At 34.6% G+C, this 25,845-nt stretch overlaps 3 protein-coding genes across 4 annotated transcripts; all 3 read right to left on the reverse strand.

The window, feature by feature from the left end:
* Positions 1-830: 830 nt before the first annotated feature.
* LOC106111974 lies at positions 831-15,181 on the reverse strand. 2 transcript variants are annotated; one of them, XM_013294196.1, is made up of 51 exons: positions 15,083-15,181; positions 14,867-15,010; positions 14,409-14,526; positions 13,918-13,993; positions 13,241-13,308; positions 12,754-12,778; positions 12,664-12,687; positions 12,486-12,597; positions 12,150-12,274; positions 11,870-11,920; positions 11,694-11,805; positions 11,379-11,503; positions 11,038-11,088; positions 10,524-10,635; positions 10,146-10,270; positions 10,008-10,058; positions 9,743-9,845; positions 9,549-9,673; positions 9,435-9,485; positions 9,244-9,364; positions 8,946-9,070; positions 8,821-8,871; positions 8,649-8,751; positions 8,345-8,472; positions 8,171-8,215; positions 7,991-8,099; positions 7,511-7,626; positions 7,349-7,399; positions 7,103-7,205; positions 6,829-6,953; positions 6,255-6,305; positions 5,994-6,027; positions 5,516-5,808; positions 5,099-5,219; positions 4,696-4,835; positions 4,348-4,398; positions 4,104-4,215; positions 3,909-4,036; positions 3,744-3,794; positions 3,545-3,653; positions 3,324-3,457; positions 3,203-3,253; positions 3,012-3,123; positions 2,694-2,827; positions 2,569-2,619; positions 1,846-2,496; positions 1,617-1,751; positions 1,409-1,539; positions 1,200-1,313; positions 1,087-1,133; positions 831-969 (listed from the first exon to the last, which is right to left on the reverse strand). In XM_013294196.1, the coding sequence occupies exons 1-51, from the start codon at positions 15,166-15,168 to the stop codon at positions 855-857; spliced, it is 5,526 nt and encodes a 1,841-aa protein (XP_013149650.1). In that variant the 5' UTR covers positions 15,169-15,181; the 3' UTR covers positions 831-854. The 2 variants fall into 2 exon arrangements, with proteins under 2 accessions (XP_013149650.1, XP_013149651.1); XM_013294197.1 differs by lacking the exons at positions 13,918-13,993; positions 14,409-14,526; positions 14,867-15,010; positions 15,083-15,181 and adding an exon at positions 13,523-13,614.
* A 225-nt stretch (positions 15,182-15,406) lies between these two features.
* Positions 15,407-16,347, reverse strand: LOC106111730. The gene is made up of 3 exons (XM_013293873.1): positions 16,284-16,347; positions 15,794-15,944; positions 15,407-15,602 (listed from the first exon to the last, which is right to left on the reverse strand). Exons 1-3 carry the CDS (start codon positions 16,345-16,347, stop codon positions 15,422-15,424), a joined length of 396 nt encoding a protein of 131 aa, XP_013149327.1. The 3' UTR covers positions 15,407-15,421.
* A 4,808-nt stretch (positions 16,348-21,155) lies between these two features.
* On the reverse strand, positions 21,156-24,523 carry LOC106111941. The gene is made up of 5 exons (XM_013294151.1): positions 24,182-24,523; positions 23,759-23,892; positions 23,396-23,654; positions 22,969-23,204; positions 21,156-22,507 (listed from the first exon to the last, which is right to left on the reverse strand). The coding sequence occupies exons 1-5, from the start codon at positions 24,195-24,197 to the stop codon at positions 22,163-22,165; spliced, it is 990 nt and encodes a 329-aa protein (XP_013149605.1). The 5' UTR covers positions 24,198-24,523; the 3' UTR covers positions 21,156-22,162.
* Between the last annotated feature and the right edge of the window lie 1,322 nt (positions 24,524-25,845).

Raw genomic sequence — 25,845 nt, forward strand, 5'->3', positions numbered from 1 at the left:
GTCATAACAATAAAATTGTCTCTTGTTACGCTCACGAAGTCACTACATTGTGTAGTGTGTGTTGGCACATGTTCTCACCTGATATTTAGTGTAGTGGTATGTCCGGCCTCCATAGTACAGAACGCAACAATGCATAGAAGGACAAAGGGCTGCTGGCAGAATTTTACAACTGGAAAAAGCACCAGGATTATTTCCATTTGGGGGATATTGTTCTGGATTAATCTATAATCTGGATATGTTTTAGAGCTATAAGGTACTAATAATACTTATGCGTGGTGCGTGCAACCCATGTGTCCTCTCCGTCGCAGACCCCGGCGGAGACCGCTCCGCCGGGCACCGCCCCGCACGCACTGATCACCCACACCGGCCCCGGCTGTCGCCAGCCTGGCACCCACTCTGCAATACACACAAAAAACCTATTAAGTCACACAGATGGGATTATTCACAACCGTCACCTCGCTATGTCCCTAGGTGGGAACAGATGACAATAAAACGTTTCATCCCTCCCACCTTTTGCGACGAAGGGTCGGTTGGAACTTATTTTATTTCTTAACGATTCCATCTGTCACCTATTGGTGATAGTGGGACTAAAAGGTGGAACAGATGAAACTTTTTATTCTCATCTGTTCCCATGTGGAGACAGAGAGGGTGACGGTTGGAAATAATCCCACAGGTCTACGTCAAGTGCAGAAAACTTCCTAGTTTCTTCTGGTGAATGAGGTACTCGTAGATTCCGTTTTTTTATTATATCCGTCTTTTGGTTATTATATTCATTGCCCTAAAAAATATTTTAGTCCAGTTCATTCCTCATGGTGGATATTGACGGACTGACACAAAGAGAAAACAGGAAAAAATTAACCTGATAACTGTTTTTTAAATCTTGATTCCCAAGGACTACATAAACGGTCATTGCATTGCTCCCACTCTTTCAAGTGTTCTTTAACTCTCTCTTTCAGTATTCGCCATCGTCTAGCAAAAGTAATTACAAATTAAATTGGCGTCCAATATTTTAACAAACTAAATATTTCTAATCCAAATGCAGGTGACATTTCATAAAGGAATTTTTATATTGAATTCTTAACTTACTCGGATGATGAATCCTTATATTGTCGTAGCATGTCCGTCTCTTTTATCTGTTAAACAAAACATGCGGTAAGAAATTAAATTAAAGAATGAAGTAAAATAGAATCAAAACGTACAGCATCTGTCAACCAATGTGTCCATCTGTTAAACATTTCGATAAGGTCCAACATTTCATTGTGAGTGTCGATAAAATTTCTAGTTTTGACCGTAGTTCTTGTCGGTGATACAATCTGCCAGTAATTAAACTCTAGTAAGTCAAAATTTAAAAAAAAAACTTAAAAGTATAATGTAATAACCATAAAATATATTATTTTATAAAGTTCACCTTCTTGTTTTTGTATTTTGAAGCAATACGTATAATTAGTTGTCGGCTAAAAGACTTGTATTGAGTCCATTGTAAAATCTCAGTTGTAGTTGTTCTTTGGAAGTTTATCCAAGTTTTATCCAATTCTAAATCTGTGTGGTAAAATTCAAAATTAAGTAAAGCACATCAATGTGTACCAAATAAACGAAATATTTAAAGGTTTTCTTACCACTGTTTTCTTGAAAAGTTAAAATTTTCTTGATACTGTTATATATCCAAGTCTTCCAGGCTTGCACATTCCACATAATGCTGACCATCATAGAGTGCCAGTCGGTCATTTGATCCGTCGTTACAATCGGCGTCCCTAAAAAAAACATTCCAAGACAAATTACTTGGGTAAAGTCGATATCGCTGTCTCTAAAATATTGACAAAAGAGGAGAATTTAATTATCACTTACGAGAACTATAAATATTTCTAGTCTGGGTCGTCCATGAACTTTGCGGCTGGATCTTGGGTCTGCCCGTCACACTTGAATTCGTTTCACGAGCAACTATCACAGTTGGTGTCGATCCAAACATATGCAGAGATCTAAAATTTGGTAAGGTTTTCTTTTCAAACGGCAATGGTGCTCGAAAAGGTTGACTTTCAACATAATCAGATAACTGTACATCTTTGCAAGATGGATTATAAGTTGTAGAAACGGCATCGGTTTCCGCGGTAAATATTGTCAATTCTTCTGAACATTCTGATGCGGAGAGTTTCGTAGGGATATTGTCGAAAGGTCCTCCAGGAGAAGGGTACAAAACATAGCCAGCGGTGATGTTTGACCCGCAGCCAGGTGAAGGTTTGGTGACGGGACAGGTTTGTGAGGACTTTGCGTGTTTCAGTGGACATTGTCTGATGGATATCTCTACGCCGGAGCCGCAGATGCGCGGGCCGCAGGGGCCCAGCTGCATGGCGCGCCCGGGGCACACGTCTGATACATCCTGGATTGACACGTGACGGGATCTTCTAGAACAAACTCGACCGATCCTTCTTAAGCTTCCTTCGCACCATAATTCGCATTGGACGATGACATTCTTCATGCATTTACAAACTTGGATGACTTCTGCAGCAATAAAAAAAATATTGTAGTCAAGTCTTAATATTGTTTTAAATGAGAAATGAAATAATAATGCACCTGGTTGCAAGAAGTATACGGCAAGATAATTCGTGACATCATCAACTACATCTGTAAAACAAAATCATATTAAATTTAAATGAAGAGCTTTATTTAATATCTTCGAAATAACAATAAGTGCTCACCATCTATGAGATCTTTGTACTTATTTGTTGCAAAACTTTTGTTTGCTAATATTTTCAGTTTAATTTGTATTTTTCTCGACACGACAGGATCTACATTGGTTACACTCAATTGATCAGCTGTCTTTGTTCGTAAGCTGGACAATATATAAAGATATGATTAGTAAAAGTTCAAGACAAAAATAACGAAGATATTAATAAAAAATAGCAATAAGGCCGCCCTTGCGCAGATCTAGTAATAACATAGTTTTAGCTTCCTGTTGTTTTATTTGTGCAAAAGTATTAAATAAATAATAAATAGTTAGTAAATATTTTACGTACAGGTTAGCGCCGTCAAGATGTGTCTTACGCAATGTGCCATGACGCAAAAGTACAGCGTCTTTTTCTTTGTCCATTTGTTCTACTAATATTTTTAAAGCTTCTGACTTTTCCTCTGCAAACATAAATAAAATCAATGAAATTGGTATCACATTGTGTTTTATTTTCCCTTACGATTATTATATTAAACCTACCCTGAAGTTTGACATAAGATGTAAGAAGTCCAGCATTTCGCTGGATAACATCTGTAATAAGAGTTCAAATAAGTGTTTATCTACAATAGTAACCTATAAAAGACAGAGGCAAAATACATACTGTTGAGATCTGTTTTATCATAACCCGAGGGTGTGACATCTTCCATCACCTTCCTCAGCTTGTTTTCTATAGAGGACTGCAGCGTGCCGTCTCGTCTGTTTATTTCATCATCGAATGTTGTCAGCTTACGCCAACTGATTTTCGAATATACAGGATGTTGGAAAATTACTTCTTATATTAAGATATCTATGAAATTTCAGGCCAATTCAAAGCATACTTACTACGCAACTGCTTCAGCATGCGTTTTATGTATTTTTCCTTCGACGAGTGGGGTGTCGCCAGCCACCTCGGCTTCCGTAAGTAATGCGATATACGCTTCGATTTCCTTGTCTAATATTTTTATATGTTAACATTGCCGTGTTCATAATTAATTTCAAGATTAAATTTTTTATTAAATTCAACAAATTATAGTTAATTTACCTGGTATAGTTACATGTTCGGAAAGATATCCGGTTGTCGTCTGAACATAATCTGTAACGAAAAACATTTTCTAAAGGATTTAAAAACTCTTTAGAATGATTTATTTTTAATATAGTTAATATGTATTTCAATAAAAATAAATTATAACAATATAGATATAACTACCTTTTATATACGGAGCCACTTTACGCGGTGTGCCTCGGCCTTTTATCATTTCCCCTAATTTCTGTGTCAACTGCTCTTGTATCATTTCTCGTGGAGCGTTCGCTTCAATGTTTTTGTTTTTCTTTAACCTTAACATTAAGACAAATATGTTAGATTACTTATAGAACTTTAAAATAAAAATTATCAAATATGAACCTTTGAGCCGAGTAGAAATAAGATTCGGTGTCAGCACCGACTTCGGCTAGGATCTCGTTACCGCGATTCTGCATCTCGGAAATAACAGCCTCCCGCGCCAGCACTTTGTAACCTTTAAAAAACGATTAATTTCCAATTGTTTTGAATTTTCTTGCACGTAAGAAGTTACAATTAATATTTAGTCCAATTTAATAAAAAAGCCATGTACCTATTTAGTTACTTTGTGGGAAAAATGAACACTTACTTTTGGACATAAATTTTTCGGAGAGATTCCTTGAAGATTCAATAATAACATCTGTAAAAAACAACGCAAAAGTCTTTAAACACATATCAATTTAAACGAGGTTAGTTACTTAATAGATTCGAGAAAGAGAGAAGTCTCGAGCCTGTACTTCTACCTGGAGGTAGGCCTGGTAAGCCTCGTCGACGAGAAATGTTTTCTGTTTGCCCTTACTAAAAACTCTGGATGGAAAAATTAGCTCGCGAGGGGCGTCGCGTTGGTGTAGAGGCGATGCCCTTAATCTACTTCAAATAAGACTGTATTATTAGTACCCCCCCCCCCTTTAGCAGTAGCGGCCGGGGCCAATGTTACCTTGCATGGAATCTTTGAGTTGCGGCGGCGTGTCCGTGGCGACGAGCGCGCTGAGCTTCCTCTCAAACTTCTTCTGCAGCCGGCCCGTGTCCGACGACTCTTTCACAGATTTATCCGTAGTCAGCGGCAGCTCCGATATCCTGCACAAATGCGATTTTTATAGTTTATAAACAAACGAGACATTTTTAAATCCGAAAGTTTGCAAACGTTTTTGTCCCTTTTTCATCCTTATGTATGATAAAACATAAGCGATGAAAATTAAAATTACAAACAATCAACAAGGCTATGTGGATGACCGTCTTCGACAGCCGGGTTATTTGAATAACAACGCTTTTTTCGATGAGCAATAGCGATAATTGAATGGTAGTTTTTTTAAGGGGGCTGAATCGATAAAATATGTTACCAGTCAGCTGCCATCGCGTGAGATAGTTCGTTATGAGGTTGCTTGTAAAAAATTTCACCGCCTCTCGCCTTCAGCTTCTGTTGCAGAATTTGTACAGCTTGTTCGTGGTCCATGTCGACATCTAAATTAGATATGCATTATCGTGGTTTTAAATTAGAAAATAAAATCTATACTAATATTATAAAGAGGAAAGATTTGTATTTTTGTACGTATTGAAATAACTCAATAACTACTGGGCAGATTTTAAAAATTAGTTTACCATTAGAAAGATAATTTATCTGTGAGTAACATAGGGTATTTTTTTCAAGCGGTCGATGTCGCGAGGAACAGCTAGTATTTTATAAAAAACGTTTGTCATACGATTTTAATTTACATTACTAAATAAATGTGTAGGTTTTTTAATATGCAAATTCTAACCTGTGGCTTTTGTTTCTCTTTCAGGTTTTTTCGGTTCTTCTTTTTTCTGGAAAGTTCGTATTTGTATCTGTTGCGATTCAGTTGATCCTTGCGGTTGCGATCGCGATTGCGATTGCAATTGCGCTTGTGATTGCAGTTGCTGTAGCGATTGCGGTTGTTGTTGCGGTTGCAGTTGGCCTTGCGATTGTATAGTTGGTGGCGATGGTAACCGCGGTTGCGACGGCAGCCGGGGCTGCGATGGTAACTTCGATTGCAAACTGCTACTTCTCCGGCGTTTATCGGATTCGGTTGGTCTTTACGAATTCAGAGGTTAAATTATTATTACACTATATCAACTCAAACATAATTTACCTTACTCGATACAAAAATACGTGAAAGAGTTTTATGAATTCTTCAATGTTGTAGAAATTACATTTATTCCAGAACAAAAATTATCAAATCTTTGAAAAATAAATAAGGGTATTTAAAAATAACTTACTCCCATGCATCAATTTCCTTAGGGTCCAGTCCGCCTGTACAAAGTGTTAGTAAGTTACATAAAAAAAAAAACTTTATTGATCCAAAACAATTTAGTACAGTTAGTGGTACTCTGTGTCCAGAGCTAGTAATAACTGTGTTTCAGGAGGCAGCGCCATCTTTTAACGATTGTCTTGCGCAATTTAAAATATTGTACATGGTTACAAAATAAGATTAGAGTTATACATAAAATTATAAATTAACAATAATTACGAATTCTTACATTCCTTTGTAGCGACGCCAGCAATATATTTTGATACTGTATCCACTGCGTCTAAAAGCAAATATTAAAATAAATTTGTAATGAAATACAATTTGTCTCGTATGATAAAAGGCTTAAACTAAAAAATCATTCAACTTGCTAAAAACGAGTATATAACGTAGCAGAATCGTGTTTTAATTTGCTTCCTCTAGAACGCTACATTTGAAATAACTATACACACCGAAAAGAGGAGTGAAGCGGAAGCAATTCCGCGTTTCGTCTGATGTGTGAGTGTGGTGCCGGAGGCCTAATTTTAGTCCCTTTTCCTTTTCACCCTTTTCTTAAGAGGAAAGGATGGGAAGGAAAAGGTTAGGCCATGACGGTTGCCGGCCGTTCTATTACATTTGGTATAGTTCATTTCAAAGATTTTGGATGGTTAAGGTCATCGGCCTGAAAACTCTCCCTCTCATATGTTATGTTATCCAACTCATGTTCTGAGCAGCGATTCGCGCAATATTAAGAATCGCCAAGATATCCGATAGGTACTATTATTTGCATACTATCTCTCAATTATTATAAAAAGTGTGATAAATACGTGGGACGTGTGGCATGGCTGCTTGGCTGACGCCCTTCAAGGGCAGTTCGTTAATACGATCGGTAACTTTCCTATGAATTTTCGGCGCAAAATTGGACGTGCTAAAATTTGGCGCTGTGTGTATCCTGTTAACATATTAAATTAATTAAAATAGAAAAAATTAAAAAGTATCTTAGCAATTCAAAATGTAAATCCGGGACTATCTTCTAGAATACTAAACTACTAATACTAACTAAACACCATAATGTGCAACAATATAAAAATTAGTGATTACATTTCCGCAGCTTGGTCGTGTGTCTTGTTAAATTTTCCAACGGACAAGAAAGGTTTCTGTGCTTCAGTTCTCATATCATCGTGTATAATTTTTATAATTTCTCCTGCAAATTAAATATTTAACAGTAATCTAACAGATTTATAAAATCACATAATTTAAAGAAATTTAGCTACAAATGGGATAGAATTAAAGAAATAATAGGAGAGAATTCGCATTACTCTTACAACGCTATTTTATTATGCTTACCCCTTCCTTTTACAATATTTGTTAAGTTACTAGCCGCATCGGATACAGTATCTGGAATTAAAATAAATGGAATTAAAAAAAAAAATATTCACTCGAAAAGGCGTCATAAAATATTAGGCGAATTGGCCCTTGTTTAGTAAACTAAAGAAAAAGTAAACTAACCTTTTAATACACTTTGCAAACCCTTTTGAGTGACCACGCTGCCTATTTTTTGCTGCAAATCAGTCTTAAGTTGTAGATCCACAGGCTTTGCTGGTATTGCTGGAGCGTCTAAAAGTCTAGAACCAGTCTTACTTTAAATTACTATCCCGTAAAAATGTCATCAAGTCGGTGGCTCTGGGGTTTAAGCACTTGACATGTAATTTTCAGGTCTTGGGTTCCCGCCCGTTCCTACCGTAACATTCCGCCATGTACCAATGTCATTTTCGAATTTCATATTTAAATAATTTACCAGTCATTTTTACGGTGAAGGAAAAAATCGTGATGTCTGCAAATATCGGCGAAGAAATTCAAACATATGTGTGTAGTCAACCAACACGCACTTTGCTAGCGTGGTTGACTAACGTAGTCACTCTTAAGGGCTCCAAGCCCGTTAGTGGGGACGTATATTGAGATAAAACGTAAGTTTTAAACAAGACTTACTCTTGTCCACCTTCTTTGAATGTGATTTTGTAAGACTTTTCCTGTGCTAACACTTCGTCTTGTTTTCTACCCATTAAATCGGCTAAGAAACGCCTTTTATCCTGTTCATCTATAAGTATAGTTTAAATTAATTAAATTGCTTGCATTACTTTTAATACATTTGTAGTTGAAATTTTTTACCTTCAAGTGGTGCCGTTAAGTACTTTGAAGATTCCTCAATTATTGCTGTAAAAAAAATCGAATAAAACTCGCATAACGTGATTTAATATATTATATCTTAAAACTCAAGCAAAAAAACAAAAAGTGAATCTTTGGCTTGTTTAAAAGTAAAAAAAAAAATAGAAAAAAAGTAACCTTCCATCTGCTGTTTAGCCTTTTCCGGTGGTGGTTTATCTTCAACAAGTTTGGCGAGTTTACCTTTGACTTTTTCGTATGCTGCCTCATCTACTTTTTTAGTCGCTAGATTTGTGGCGTCTATTAACCTATTTTTAAAATGAACTATAAAAATTACATTTGAATTCGAAATTACGTGAATGGGTAAAAATTCACACAGTTTATGAAGAAATACATAATTTTTTTTTTATCACAAAAATCCTTCGATAATTATGGTCGATTTTTTTCGAATTACCCAACATTTGAAAACTTTTGAGTTACTAACCTCTGCCCTCCGGCTGCGTAAGATTCCTCGTACTGCTTCTTTTTGACGAGTTGTTCCTCACCCTTTTCTTTCATCGCAGTTGTCAAGTGTTCAAAGGCGATACCTAAAGAACATTTTAAAAAAATATACAAATAGAGTAAATTTTAATAAACTATACGATTTTTTTACTTACCTTTCACAGTTCCAATTTTTGCAAGTTTATTTGCAGCCTCAGTAATGGGAGCTAAAATTAATAATAATTTCCAAATAATTATCGAATGTAACACTACAAGTAAGAAATGTCATTGTGTATTTTACCATCTAATTCTTTATTAAGTAACGGTGTTAATTTTGGCGGCAACGATGATTGCAATTCAGTGCGAATTTCTTTTTCCAATTCTTTATTTTGTATTGTGTCGTCTGGCACTGGAGTAGCTTGCAATCTAGTAAGAAAAAATAATCTGTTTCAGACAAACGAACTATGCAAAAGACATGTAATTGGATTTTCTACATTATAAAGGGTTTACCTTACTCATGATGGTAAAAATTACAGTTGGAATAATGACCATAGACTATGTAATAAAAACATTGAAAGCTTGGATTAATCTATACTCACGATTTTGCTGCACCCGCGTGCGTCTCGCTGTAGCCTTTGTACTCGTAAAGTGGTTTTGTTCCCATCGACTTTTCTACTGCTATCAAATAATCCATTGGATACGTTTCACCCGCAGCGCCACCTAGTGTTCAAAAAAAATATTAGAAAACAAAAAAAATGATTGTAAACCACCATTATAAATTTGCACTTACTTTTCATAGCAATCGGTTGAGACAAAACATCAGCGACATTTCGTACGAGAACTTAAAAAAAAAGAATAGCGTCAGCAAAAAATTAAAAAATTAAAGAGGTAATGAAATTCTAACCTTTCATTGGTACATGTAGTTGTGCTGGAGTGACAGGTTTAACGTCAGTCGCCAGTTTTTCCTTAATTTCCACTGCTATATCTTTCACGGGCAAATATGGCACTAAACTACGTGTATTCTCTGTCCTGGGAACGTAAATAATAAAGAATGTTACGACATTAATAAATCAATGTTACTAAGTTTGTACAACTTACTCTTCGGCTCCAGTTCCGTACGCCATCGCATAGTCATCCCTTTTTGCGAGATCCTTTGTCGGCGTCTTTCTCATTGTTTCTACCAGTAACTTCAAAGCATGCTCTAAAAGTAAACGCGGTTATGACAGCTTAAGAAGTGCAGTGCAAAAAAACACAATATGCAAATCGTTTAAATATTTAACTTTCATTTCAAACACATAATAACTAGGTAACACGTTTTCTTATTTTGATCATAATTCAATCAAATCAGAGAAAAAATCTTTACCTCTATCCCGTACATAACCGGATAAATAATTAGCGCACCTTTTTATAACCTCTGAAATTTAAAACAAATGTATTTGTTTTTTGTATTTTAAACAAATGAATATTTTGAGGTTAATCTTCTTTATTGTTTTGTACACACCATTCATTTCTTGCTTTAAAACCTTGGGCGTTACTAAGTCGACGACTTTATGTAAAGCTTCTTCGAATAAAGGTCTTGACTGTGGATCTGGTTGTATACTGGACAAGCCCGGCGCTTTACTTAACCTAACAAATAAGTGATGGTAACATTTTAGTTTATATTTAACCCTAAAAACAAATATCTGTATGCTTAAAGGTTAGGATAATAAGAACTGAATTAAGTCCTTTTCGAACAAATTGCAATTATTCTAAAAAAAAAATCAAACCTTAAAAACTTAAAGAGGTCTTGTCTAGTTAATAGTAATATTGTTAAGTATAAAGAAATTCACACAAAACATTTTTTTTAAATTTAATTCGTAAAATTGTAAAAGCTACTAACACATGAGCAACTCCAAAATTAGTATCTATGTCATGGAATTCAGGTATAAAAGGCTTCGCCCCGTGGAAAATTAGTTCTTTTATCATAATATCGAAAGCTGGACCTCGTTCCACTAAAACATAATTAAAAATAAGAATTTTACTATTATTATAAAACAATTAAATGAAAGTTAAAACTTATATTTTATACTATAATATTATTATTGAACAATTAAACAATAAATTAATAATGGAGTAAAAGGTTAGAGTGGTATGGGCATGTTATGAGAAGGGATGAATCGCATGTAACAAGAAGGATGTTAGTTATGAATGTGGAGGGGTACATCGGTAGAGGTAGACCTTGAAAGAGATGGATGGATTGCGTGAAAGGTGACATGATCAAGAAGGCAGTGGTGACTGAGATGACGGATGATAGAGTGCTTTGGATGACGAAAACCCGGTGCGCCGACCTTACGGGAGTAGGATAAGGCAAGGGATGATGATGATTGAACAATTAAATCAAAGTTACAACTTACACTTATCTATGGCAGCCTCAGATAAATACCTTGAGCAAAGATCAATAGTTTCTGTAATAAAAGAAGATTATTAGTTATGTATTAAAATGAACATCAAATCTATACTAACATAATAAAGCGTAAACAAATTTGTTATGTAGGATCTCAGCTAGTACTCCTTATTTTTAAATAATTCTTTTTCAAATAAAATACACTACACATACGTCACGCTATAGGCTATATATTCACGTTATTTAATTAAGGAGGTGAATAATTTAGAAAAGAAGGCATACGTGAAATTCGGAATCTTACAGATGAAGCCGCACGTGAATACTAGTAATGTATCGATGTGCAGTTATTACCATTCATGTCAGTTTGCATGTCGTGTGGGGTGACCTTTACAACCACTTTCCTCAGAGCCTCTTGTATTTTTTCTGTTAGAACCTGATCGTCGTGGTCGCTTTCTAAGCTTCTCGCATTAGTTAACCTTTTAATTACCAAGAGAAATGTATATAAGTATTGTTAATTTACATAAGTAATAAATCCTAACTATAATTACTAAACTCCTACTGAAAATATCTGGCTATTTGTTTTTTCTAGCTGGCTTATTAGTTGACTAATTTTTATAAGAATTATATTTAGTATGATGTATATTTAAAAATATGTAAACACATTACTCTGTCGCGGCTCCTTCGTATGTTTCTTTTATCCTATCCTTTTCAAATAATACTTGTTTCGGCTGTTTACGTAATGTACTTATCAACAGCTTAAAGCCTGGCCCCTTGTCCTCTGAAACCAAACGATAATGATTAAAAAAAATCCAACCATGAAATAATAAATTATTCGTACTCACTGTTATTATCAGCATTCTCAGCTAAGAACTTCGAGCATAAATCGACCATGGCTGAAAATAATGTGTGTAATGTTATAAATAGGAAGAAATTGTATTTTCGTATGAATTGAAATAACTGAAAAGTACCATAATTTCGCGTGGACGAAGTCAGCAACAGCTAGTATATTATAACATGGCAACGAGCGAACGGCCACCTGAATTCGCCGAAAGGTCGAAGCGACCGTTTCCCATAGACAAAGTAAACCTTTAAATTAGAGACAGTTATAAAATCATCAAATACCTTTCATAGAAGCTTCTAGATTCTTCGGTGTTAGAGGGTGTGCTACATCTGAAAGTGATTTTTTAATTTTTTTCACTACAACGCTGTTTATTTCCAAGACATCAAATGTGGAAGTCTCTTTAAGCCTGCAAATAAACAAATATGTTTAGTAACTCTAACAGCCTTACAAATAGACGCGTTATAAACTTAAGAATAAACAAAGTATAGACAAATATTATTTGTAAGGATGTATGTCTTTCCAGATATAAGAGGATATACATATTTTAGAACTGTTACTTTTGTCAGAGAGAATGCATTAAGAACTAAGACTAACTTGTATTTAAAATCTGTACTTACAAATTCGCCGCATCTGAATATGATTGTTTAAACTTGCCGTGATCTATTAATGTCACATCGCCTTCTTTATACATGGCATTGGTTAAAATTATAAAAACTTCAAGCATATCACCTGTAAAATATCACTCGATAGAATAAAGCCACAAATAACGTCACACAACAAATTATTATAACTTACCAGTAAATTGCTTATAAGCTGGAGCTGTAAAAGGAGATTTAAGTAAATAAACTGAATTTAATTTAAATACGTAGAAATGTATTCACTTACTCTGCTTCAAAGGTTGATCTTGACCCTGAAAATAAAATAAAAGAGTCAATAATTAATTTAAAAAACAAATAACAGTAAGGAAATACAATTTTCATCTACAACTATCCTTCATTCTCCATTTAAATACGATTTAATATAATAATAGAAAAATGAACACGATTGAAAAATAAGGAAAATGAAGAATAATTTTCATTTTAAAATACTCAATAAACAATAAATAAACGCAAACATTTATTTACCTTTCAGTCGTGTTCAAAAGTTTCATATCCAAATGGAAAATAAAAAAACTATCAAATTGTAACTTTCTTTTAATTGGTTTTGTTTTCAGCATTTCGTACATGAAATTTATAACATAAAAGCACCACCATAGGAAGTTCTTAGTAATAATTATGCTTAAAATATGAATTAGTTTGAAATTGTCACGAAATGCTCTGTACATTGTTGTGATAGGCACAATGATAATGTTGGATTTTTTGTCAGGACTCACATGTTGCATCATTTCTAGAAAATCATCAGTGAAATTCGTATCTCCGGCCGCGTCCGCCGCGATCACGTCTATAATAAAAAACATCCACATGCATTCAAATATAACATTGTTTAAAAAAAGCAGTCACCACATCTCTAATTCCTAGGTTATCCATTAAGCAACAATTTAGATCATAGCACCAAAAATGTTTACAAATGCCAACAAACTGAAGTATCGTAGCAAACAGACAAAACTGTACTTAGCAGTGGACGAAACATTAAGTTAACTGAAAAACGTACGTACCATTATCCGATTTTATATTTCATAATATCTGGACTTTATTTATAGGAAGAAGATAGTGATTTTTATTTTTCAGCTGCAGATGAACTGGTTTGTGACAGCGTCAGATCAGCTCTAGATTCAGAATTAACTTTGTCTTCACTAACTTCAGGCTTTTCATCATCAGCGTAGCTCCTTTGCACTTCTTCTCGAACAAAAGAATACTTGCACTTACACTGATGTTTTAAATTCCACGACGAATTCAACTCACATTTTAAATGTATACTTCGAATTTCGTTTACTACTGAACCATGGATTCCTGAGTGTTGTGAATTTATGAAACTAACCTATCTACCAGCTATTTACTATTAACTATGCTTCCGTACATTACTTGCAATTATTATAGTAAATCAACATACCATCATCCTCGTCAAAGTCCATCATCAGCATGCGATCATCAGACTCCGTTAGGATTTCATCGATCCACACAGCAATCTGTTGATACGACAATGTCATGTTAAAGATATTTTTTGTCAAGATGTACATATTTATAAAATTATTTGTTTCATGAATAGCATGATATGACAAATTTGACAATCATTTTTCGGACGCTGACGCGGATTATTCCCAACCGTCACCGCGTTCTGTCCCCACGTGAGAATAAAAAGTTTTATCCGTCCCATCTTTTAGTGATAGTAGATCACCAATAAGGTGACAGATGGTCCCGTTATGAAATAAAATAAGTTCCAACCGTTTCCTCGTCGCAAAAGGTGGGACGGATGAATATTTTTATTCTCATCTGTCTCCACGTAGGGACAGAGAGGGGTGACGGTTGGGAATGATCCGAGAGAACGAATATTACATTTTATCGTGCAGTCTCCTTCACTAAGTTATCGCATTGCAAAGGTACCTTGTCAGACATCTCCATCATGAACTTTGCTTTTGGACTCGTACTGGTTCGCGATGGAGTCTTCATTCGCATAAAGCCGCAAATGTCGTTTAAGATCAAATTGGAAAGGCACAGCATTCTATTCGGACAAAAAAATTATAAGTATTTTAAGGGAAGTAACTGTTCTTTACGTTGTCTGTGGTGCCGTGGGTGAAATATCACCGAGGGTGCCAGTGACGCTAAATCTAGTACAGCTTATAAGTTTTATTATAATAGCTTTCGCCCGAAACTCCGTCCGTGTGGAATTAAAAAGAAAAGACAAAAGTAAGTAGCCTAAGTATTCTTCCAGAGTATAGTCTACATCTATGCCAAATTTCATCGAGATCCGTTGAGCAGTTTAGGCTACAAACTCTAACAATAATCCATACATCCTTTTACATTTTCGCATTTATAATATTAGTAAGATAGAAAAAACGTACCCATCGGCAAGAGCGTAACGCCCAGGCCTCGCAAGACGTTGTTGAATCCCGCGCGCAAACGCAACGGTCGCGTTCCTCGCCCACAGGAATCTTTTATCATCGCATATCGCTAGCAAATCTCTTTTCCCTTGATGTCTTAGCTTCCTAAAGGAAAAGAAATGTTAGCTGAAATAGTTTTTTAAACAATACAATTATACAGAAGGGCTCTGCACGTACTTGTTTCGTTTCCTCTTCGTTTTCCGTAAGTTGACAAAATACTCGTAAGCTTGCTCCGGCTTAAAAGGTTCATCAGCGTCCAACATGGCCCTGATACGTCCGATCTAAACAGAAAACGCACATAATCAGTACTTTATGTTTATAAGATATTTTACAACAACTTTTTTACAAAGTAGTTGAATACGAACATATTTAAACACAAAATAATTCAAGATGTCCCCTGGTCTGTTTTGTGAACTGACATAAAAGTTTGACTATTTCCAAAAGTATTACCCACGAGTGAGTTTAGATTACATATTACCCACAAGTACCCATATAAGTACACATTTTAAAAAAGTATCATACCGCGTCTGGTGTCAAAATATCAGCATGCTCTCTCCATAAATATATCATATGCCTCCGGCTGGGTTTGGACATGTGTTCCAGCCGATCAGTAAGCACCGCACCGTGGCGGCGCAGACAGCGGGCATGTGCCCTGTACTGACGCTTTGATAGCTTCACATCTGTAGCCTTTGGACCCCTTGGTAACAAGAAATAGAACGTTACTGAGACAGAATTATTCTTATTTGTGTGTATTGAGATAAGATCTCTAAGTTTTACTACATGTATGACGAGAACTGAATAGTAATACCAGGCAGTTTATTAGGCACAACAGGCAAAAAGGTACTCTATTCTTGAAGTGACAGATAAAATTTTAATTGTTACTCTTACCTTGGCTTAGCTGGTCTTGGTGGAGGCCGCGCCGGTCTTTGGGGTAAGAATTTGAACTTCCGTCGCAGGTCACGGCCCGCGACAATAGTTTCAGCGACGGAAGGGGGCGCTGTCGCCGTGGAGTACGGAGGGTATGGCGGATACTCCGACGCTATGAAATACGATTTTATTAGCTACGTACTGTTTATATTTAACAGTGAACGCTTTGCTTTGAAGTGCTTTCTAACAGTAGTGCTGCAGTCTATTGCTATGCTAGCTTCCTTTTGTTTGAAGTAGGCGTTCTGGCTAAAAACCATATGTAGCAAGGGCCGATCCTAGCAAAACCGGCGATCTGTGCAAGATTTATAAGGCGCCTTGTAATTGCAATACAAAATTAGATGAAAGAAAAAGCGCCCTTGGCTGCCCTGTATGCGCCTGACGTCTGGCACCGTGAACGGTCGCCTCACAACGCCTTACCCTGAAGACTGTAATTATGTAGTTTTCAAGTTACCTGTAGTGGCAATAGGAATATCAGTATCGGCGGTATCCGACGGCGGTGCAGTTGATTCAGCCATTTTATTGATTATATGAATCCTGACAAATATGATTCTGAAAAACTGTAATACACATCGGTGGTGCTTGAAAAATCTAGAACTGTCAGTTAAAAGTCAGTATAGCAGGTTTTATTCTTCTGTACCAATGCTATTCTAAGTAGGCCAGTTTTATTTCAAAAAAATACATTGTTCTCTCTTGTATAGGAAATTGTTAGATAGTTTATTGTTTTTTTAACCTTAACACTTCTTTAACACGTAATGCATTAAACGAATAGGCTGTTTTAAACTATAAAAAATCAAATAAACGTATGAAATAATATATCAAAATCTAATTCCTCTTCTAACTCCCTGTCCGAAGGGGCGTGAATTACGAAACTAACCTAATTAACATTTATATCAGGGATGTTGCGGATGTTGATTTTTTCACATCCACGGATGCGAATGCGGATGCGGAGTTTTGAGGGCTCACATCCGCGGATGCAGATGCGGATGCGGATGTTAAGATAATATGTAAACCGTGATCATCATCACCATCAACATCATTTCAGCCTTTATTATTAATATCCATATTTTTATTGTAATTAATCAAACATTAGTATACAGGGTTATTGGTAATTAGACGTATTTCCGTTAGGAGGTAATAGAGGGGATCATTTGTGATAATTTTGACCCCTATATGCATAATCGAAAAGTTAACCGTTTTCGAGTAATTATATAATATAGTAATTAATTATTCAATATTTTTTGAGATTCTCATCCACTGAAATGCCTTAAAAACGAAAAAAATCATTATGATGATGATTTTTTTTAAAACATGCCCGTTTCCTAAGCTCTCCAAAAATGCATAATAACCAGGAACTTGTCCCCAGGTCACTGAAATAAACACATGATTTCAAAGGAATCGGGTGGTATTCGTACTCGAACTAAAGTTACGGTAGATTTTGAAAACTCCCATAAAAGTAATTAAAAACAGTGCCAAACGACAAATAAACCAAAAACACAAATTCAAAATAAAATTTAGAACCACTAAGTTTAATAAATAACTGTCATTAAAACAATCTCTTCGTAAACCCACCTTTGGCAACAGGACAAAGCATGACATACAAGAAGGACGGATGACCTTCACATTTAGGTGGTAATGTTAGGTGATAGCTGTTGCCCAATCCGCTGAGGGAGAGCCATAAATAGAAAATAGAATAAAAAAGGTGATAGCTGCGATTTTCCTTATTATTGGATGCCCGAGGGGAAACTTCAAAATATCTTGATTGTTACTTTAATATTCATTGTTAATTTCATTAATTCAATTTATTTAAACTTGTGTTTTTGGTTTATTTTACGTTTGTTATGGTTTTTAAATACTTTTATGGGAGTTTTCAAAACCAACATTAGTTCGAGTACGAATACCGCCCGATTCCTTTGAAATCATGTGTTTATTACAGTGAGGACAAGCTCCTGGTTATTATGCATTTTTTGGAGAGCTAAGGAAACGGGCATGTTTTTAAAAAAATCTGCAGACTAAGTTCCTAAGACTAAGACTAAGAAAAAATTAAGTTTTCATGGATAGTTTATTTTTAAATAAATTTTTTAAGTTGCAATTTCGACTTATTTTGAAAAAATCGAAAGATCAAGATTACTCGAATACGGTTAACTTTTGGTTATTGCATATAGGGGTCAAATTTTTTACAAATGATACGTCTAATTATCAATAACCCTGTATGTTAAACACCTATTGGTAAATTAGTAATTAAAATTAAAAATAGGAGCATTATACTTAATGAACAGGAGTATTGGTGCCTTTTCTGGTTCAGGGCGATTACTAAATATTTGTTCGCTAGAAACCCTGCCCGGCTACTTGCATGATATCCGCATCCGCATGAACATCCGCACTGATTAATGCGGATGCGGATGCAGATGCAGATGTCCAAATCTATGCGGAAGATCCGCATTTGCGGATGCGGATGCGAATATTCGCAACATCCCTAATTTATATCACCATTTATATGTATTTAAGCTTAATTCAATATTTCTAGAACTCTTTAATACAAGTAATAGATTTATTAATAAAGTTACACATGTAATAGAGAATACATGTATGAAGTATTAATTTACTTCGAATAACTAATCACAGGTTAAGGCGAAACTCTACAATTAAATACGAAATTTAATATTAGAGAGTAAGAAATTGATTTTATTATGCATAAAGTGTAATTTATTATGTACATATGCAGTGTAACTAAGATACTATTAAAGCGTGGAAAATCGAACTGCCTAGTTTGTAATTGTTTATAGTCTCAAAAAATTGGCGGCAAAATTGGACAAAATTGTTAAAACAGCTATGCCGAATGCATGCCAAACAGATTGTTTTAAAATAAATTTCTTTTTCTGGAAGATATTTGGTATTTGGCCTGGACGAGCATTTAGTAAATATTACAGATATTTTTCGGTACTATACCTGTTTATAACGTTGATAATTTATAATGGTATTCTCACTGTAAACCTGTTCCACACGCCTTCGAAAATTGATGTTTTAATAAGAGAAGTTCTCTTTTATTTTAATGAAATTGCTATATCAGCAAAAGTTGTTACAGTTCTGTACTATCGCCATACCATTTTGGAAGTTCTAGATATTTTAGACTGTACAGAATTTGTGGAGAATAACGAAGACGCTAAACTTATTATATTAAAAGATGTAAAGAAATATAAGAATGGATGGAAGATTTACGCGTTCTTTTTGAACTTTTCATTTTTCTCAGAAGTTTTTGTTCCTGTATTATACTCATATAATTTGGAATACAAATTTGCATTTGCCGATATCGAATTATCATTTCCTTAGTGATGAAATTCGCGAACGTTATTTTACGTTTTGGTTCGTTTACCAAGCGTCCTGTATGTACGGCCATATGATGTACAACGTAAATATGGACTCCTTTGTCGCTGGTTTAATATTTTTCGTAATAACATCTGTAAGAACATTGAAATGTGATTTAATGAATATAAATTTAAATAGCCCGAAGCAGGACTCTGAGCTGGAGAGCAATAGATATTTCAAACTGTTAAAACTTAAAAATTGTTTGAAGCATTATGAACTTATATTAAAGTAAACTATAATAATGTTGGCATACTCGTAAATACAAATAGAGTACCATTAACTTCATTCGTTCGTCCTGCTATTGTGTTACAGATTAACTTCTAAAGTTCAAAGAACAATAAGTCTACCAACGTTTGTACAATTTGGTATAACAGGAGCTATAATTTGTGTAACTCTTTGTGGATTACTTACAGTAAGGTTTAATTTCTGTTTTAATCTTATAATTTAATGTAATCTATAGAAATATTTATTCAAATGCCTTTTTTGGCGACGAATTAAACTAGCATGAGAATATCAAAACCCTTTTATAGTTTTCACCATAGAAGAAAACCGGTGAAATGGGGCTTCAGAACATTTCCTTGCTATTGCTATGGCCCTTATCCTTTCAAACGTGTTTCTGCTATAATTTACTTCTAAAAAACATACTTTATACACCCGTCGTATGATTTGGCACGTCTGATACAAGATTACTCGTATTCCCGACGTGCTAAATCAATTGTGTACCTAAATCGTAATCGATATAGATTATTTTCAGCCATCGGCGAGTGATATACATTTATTTTTGGTAACATATCTCATAGAGATGACATCCAGAATATTCGTGCCCGCCTGGCTATGAACTATACTGACTCGGGAGGTATAAAAGTTTTTTGATATTTTTTATATATTTTCCAAATATAATGTTTTTGACCGACTTCTCAAAAGACGGAGGTACTCAATTCGTCTGTATGTTTTTTTTTATTTGTATTTTTAGAGTCAGAGTTTAGTATTAGACGCATACAACACTGAATGGATTAAAGAAACCAATATTTTCAAGCGAAACATTATAATATTTATGACACGAGCAAATATTTCCATAACTTTAACTGCAATGAAAATATTCCCGATGGCTTTGCAAACATTTATATCTGTAAGTATATTATGCACTATAACTAATTAATAATAAATAATTATTTTAATTTGTTAACCTTTACTTTCAGATTTTAAAAACTGCCTACTCACTTTTTACACTGGTCCGTTATGTTCAAAATCGTCAAGAGAATATTAAATTAATCAATTAATTGCATATGTAAAATAATATGTAATTCATTTATTTAATTGTAAGTTATTAGGGGAATAGATCTTTGAATAATAAATCAAACACATTTTATTGTATTTTAATGTCTTTATTCAGAAATACACCAAATAACATATTTTTTAATTGTCCATTAAACATAGATCTAAATGGGTGTTTTTTTATCTGGAAAACCATTTTATAAGTATGGAAAGAATACAAAGATTAATTATGAAGTCTAGTTTCTCCTTATACACTAACGGCCGAATACTGAAACAAAACATCGCTTCGTAAGCGACGCTTACAATGTCAGGCGTCAAAATTTTAATGCAATTCGAAGTTTAACATCGCCTTATTTAAACCGCTGTTACATATCTAAATGTCGTTTCGGTATTTCGCCGTATATCTATATATGCCACAATTATCACAAGAAATATTGCCAAACCGACAGAATCTGTAGACAGCGTCCTTGAAATAAGATACATTAGAGATTGTCAAACAGGGATATTTAGCTCGGTGAGATGCGTTATTGGCTGGTTATTAAAAACTATATAAAAACCTGAATGGAAATACTTCTTTTAATGAATAGTGGATCCCATCGTTAATTCGATGATTTCGCGAACGTCGTTGGAAATAATTAAAAATATAAACAAAATTAAAAATTTAAACAAACGTAATCCAGTATGCGTGACCGCTTATATAGACAGAAAGTAGCATAAAATACTCGACAGCTTAAAAAATGTATTTTGTTACCATTTTTACATTGATAGGGTGGCGCTAGTGAGCTGTCTTAATTGTATTTGACTTTTACCCACTCGGTCAAATAGCCTTGTTGGTCTATACATACTGAATTATTAATTATTATAAGATTATTTCCATTGACGAAAGACCTGTATGGAATCATATATTCAGAGTTTCAGAAGGTATGTCTCTATATTGTACATGTTTTGGTAGCTGAAATTCTCGAAAAATCCGTCAAACAAGCAATGTACCGCTTTACCCTGCCTTCCCGTATTTCCATGGGTCGTAACATTCCCTCTTGTATGTAACAATCATTCTTTTCAATACACTTCTCGGCTATTTATTACTTTTTATTATTCCATTACTTGTCTTTCCAAAAAGTTGTTCAAAAGACTTTTTTTACACATTTTTGTTGGACCAGCTAACCATATATCCAATCCTCACATTTCCACAGTCCACTTACAGTACTAGGAAATACCTATATGCATACTTCCTTTTTCAGCTGAACTCCTTAAAACGAAAATAAAAAACAAAAATATCTCGTAACCGAGATATTGCAAGCCTTATCAGATCCACAGCCATATTACAGAGCTTCGCTAATCCCAAAAAAAAACTTATACATTTTTTTAATAATTTGGGACATGGCACAGCATCCTGTTAGTTAAAAATAAATCAATAATTATTAATTACTCAGTATTCAGTATTCACTCATTTTGTTAATTCTATACTTTTTCCATTAATCACATATGAATTGAATATTGTATTAAATAGTTGAAACTTACATCTAAATGTGGATAATATATTAATTATAGTATGAACTTGTCATATTTAAATGGTATTCACCATACAACTGTCATCACCTGTTTAAGATGCTATTCCTTTTCTTACAAAGAGTATGAGCGAGATGGATATACTTTACAGGTTTTACGACAGTATATTGCTTGATTACCTCTTTACTCATAGTCAGAGTCATCTTGTTCATTCTCATCATTCTCAGACTCAGACCCGGTATCACATTCTAAACCATAAGTATAAAACTTATTCGCTCGACGTTCACTGCCATTGGGTATCACCAGAATTTGGTAGTGTGTTTTAGCAATTTCTTTATCCTTATAAGCGATATAACAGACTCTATGAGACGGCTGCACCTTGCCAGGTATAATGTGACCGTCATGTCTCGCTCTGCCTATGTAAAGCCTCTCTGGCACATCATCCTCTGAGTAGCCGCTAGGGACCGCATTCACTGGCACATGGTCACTGTAACTACTTATCCATATCAAATTGTAGCCGCATAATATCTGAAAGATCATAAAAACACATAAGTTTAATTCTCATAAATCAAGTAAACATGGTTTTTTTCAAATAAACCCTGTACAGTAGAGGAAATTCATGTTGTTCCAGTTTCAGAATAATGCCTTTGTTCCTTACAAGACTAACTACACGACAACTTACAAATAACCAATTACAAAACAGTAAGTTGCATAGACAATGCATATCAAAAAAAGCTGTAACACTTATGGATCATTTTAGGTAGAAACATTTAGAAACTATGTTCTATTGAATATGCTTCTCGTCGTCTAAATGCGTTCAAAATGTTCAAATTACTATAGCTTTTAAAGTGGAACGCCGCCAGATTGTACATTGCAATGTTTTTATACCCAATTTATAATAAAAATCTTTAATTTAAAGTACATCAGTAAAGCAAGATGAGCAAGATAGTATTATATCAAGATTCTTTTATTTAGTAAACTATAACTACCTGAAACTCTTCTTTGGCATGAGCAGCTCCGCCCCATGGCACGTAACAAACGTTGTCAGACCGGACATACTTTCCCGGGACCATTGAACCGTTGTGATAGGCTTTAGCTATATACACAGGCTCATCTTCAAATCCACCAATATATGCACCATATGGCATATACAGTTTAGGGTCATACCAGAAAGGTTTCGGAGCTTCTAATCGCTTCAATTTATGGCTCCGAATAATTGGTGGTACTGAAAATCAATTCAACACCTCAATACTTAGTCACAAAGTGTACATTTTGCATAGCTAGTGTATTGAAAAATATTATGAAATAATATGATGATGCAATAGACTATGAAATCAATTTAATAGAGATATGCAAGCAATTAAAATCATATTGTAACAAAGATGTACAATTTAATTGTAATAATTTAACACGTACATTCAACCTTCCAATGCACAGGTGTTCTCTCCCTTCGCGACTTGACATCGAGGGTAATGTAACGCAAACCAGGCACCTTATTGGGGCAGGTTATCAAAGGGTTAGGGTCATCTCCCTGGCCAAGTCTAATGAAGTTCCCATACCAAGTAATCCAAAACTTTGTATAATTCTCCGGACTGAGAACTCCAGGTGTACGAACCTTTACACGGTGCTCATTACCTTTTTTTATGAAACTGTGAGGATCATTGCTCAATACAATCTAAAAAAATGTCAATAGATTACGTTTTTTTAATGATTGAAAATATATATAAATAAATACCAAAGGCATCTGAATTTTCTTTAAAAATGAAAGGTGTTACATACCCAATAGTCACAGGTGCGGATTACTTTTTTGGATAAACCTATGACAATATTTCGCGCTGCTCTCACTGAGAATGCTACAGCGCCACTAGTTATTTCATAAAATGTACTTTCATGACTTGGCCATGTGGTCAGCTCTGCAATGAAGAGGAACTTATAATATTGTGAAATATTAGCTTAAAGACTAAACTTATTATTACTATGCTTTCATACCTGTGATTTGTAATTATTGCAAAACTATTACAAAATCTATGAGAAAATCAGGTACAAGATGAGAACTTGTGAATTTGAGTAATTCACAATATGTATTTCATAAAATGTAACAAAGTCCGTATAGGTCTATAATGAAGTGGATATTTCTGTTATTTCTGATTATGCGTAAAAAATAGCAGTTAGTTTTAATGATATTGGAAAGTTAAAACTTACCCAATGGATCGCCCATTTTGTGGTCTCGTAGTCTCTTTTATATTTTATTTAGTATCAACTGTAAATAATTAATACAAAATACTTGGTTTACAGGATTTGATTTAGAATATTTTGCACATCACATTCGTTGTTCAAAAGCAATTACGGATTCACTTTCATTGCATTAACTCAAATTATAATGTCTGTGTTAGCAAGACAATGAAGTGAAAATATAACTGGAGTCTGATAAATCAATAAACGATCAAGATCAACCTTGTATCGATTTCTGTTTCAAAGTTGGGGTTGGGAATGCGCAAAAGATAAGAAAACACTCTGGCCGAAAGCGTTGTTGTTGCGAAACTTAATGTTGCTAGCTCCTACTTTGTAACGTGCCATTTACTACCAATAACTGATTCATCTTCCTGTTCCTGCTCAACATAACTGAGGATGGAGGATGATAATGATACGTATTGTAGTCTCTCTGTCTCTGTTAAGTAAAATGAATAAGGGAATAATATGTATTAATACAAGTAATACATTATAAGATTAATACTTTGTAAGATACTTTATAAGCTGCATTTTAAATTTTTTTCCGCGTCTCGATTCAAAATGTTTAAACGTTTGTAGCATTTAAGGTGGAATAACGCCAGTTTCTCTCTTCTCTTCTCTCAGACTGTACATTAGTATTTTGTGAAATTGATGTAACCAACATGATTATATTGTAATGTTTACAGGACGTGCTAAAAAGTGGAAGGAGAGTTTTCTGTTAGATTTGTTGTATTTCCCTTTGTTAAGAAATCTTGAACTTAATCAAAAAACATACCTCTGACTTAAAAATACTCCCCTAAATGCGCAAATATTAATTTTAAGAGTTACTGGTAGTTTTAGGCTCAAAAAAAATACCAATTCCGGCAAACCCTTAAAAGTATAGCAACACTAATCACTTGATATTGATCTTGAGGCTTCTTTTTCAATTGGTAGGGCGGGGTCTGCTAGTTTTTGAGTTACCAGGAAACAAAAATTTCCCGCCTTCTTTCGAAATTCTCCACACGAAAATTAAACCAAACTATATATTAATGCTAATGATTTGCAACTTGAGACCTGAGTGCCCGTAGTATTTTTTTATATTTAAGTTATTACATCTTAATATTCAGGCAAAGACAAAGTAGCCTCTGCACTTTTTGTTCAGACGTGTGTTAACGAGTAATCATAAGTTATCATCAACATGCTCGTGTTACATGTTACCTGTTACATGAACAATCCATCTTACTAATATTATAAATGTGAACGTTTACATATGGATGGATGGATGTTTGTTAGAGTTTGTAGCCTAAAAGGCTGAACGGGTCTCGATGAAATTTGACATAGATGGATAGGATAGTCTGGAAGAACAAATAGGCTTCTTTCTTTTGTTTTTATTACTATCACACGAACGGAGTCGCAGGCGGAAGTTAGTATATTATAACAGTGCATGTGAATGTTTTTTCTGGAATTTCAAAATTATTAAGATGGCGACATTCCCCCCCCCCTCCATTGTCGCTACTCCTTCATTGGTCAAAATATGGCGCTTTCGAGACGACATTGTTAGTTTATACAATTAGGCGTGAGTCGTTACGTCATTTTCGAGAAACGTAACGAAACTAGTGATTTGTTCGGTGTCACATGTTTCAAAACTAGTGATTTTT

The sequence above is a fragment of the Papilio polytes genome, unplaced genomic scaffold, assembly GCF_000836215.1.
Source record: "Papilio polytes unplaced genomic scaffold, Ppol_1.0 DF824146.1, whole genome shotgun sequence".
Taxonomy (NCBI): Eukaryota; Metazoa; Arthropoda; class Insecta; order Lepidoptera; family Papilionidae; genus Papilio; species Papilio polytes.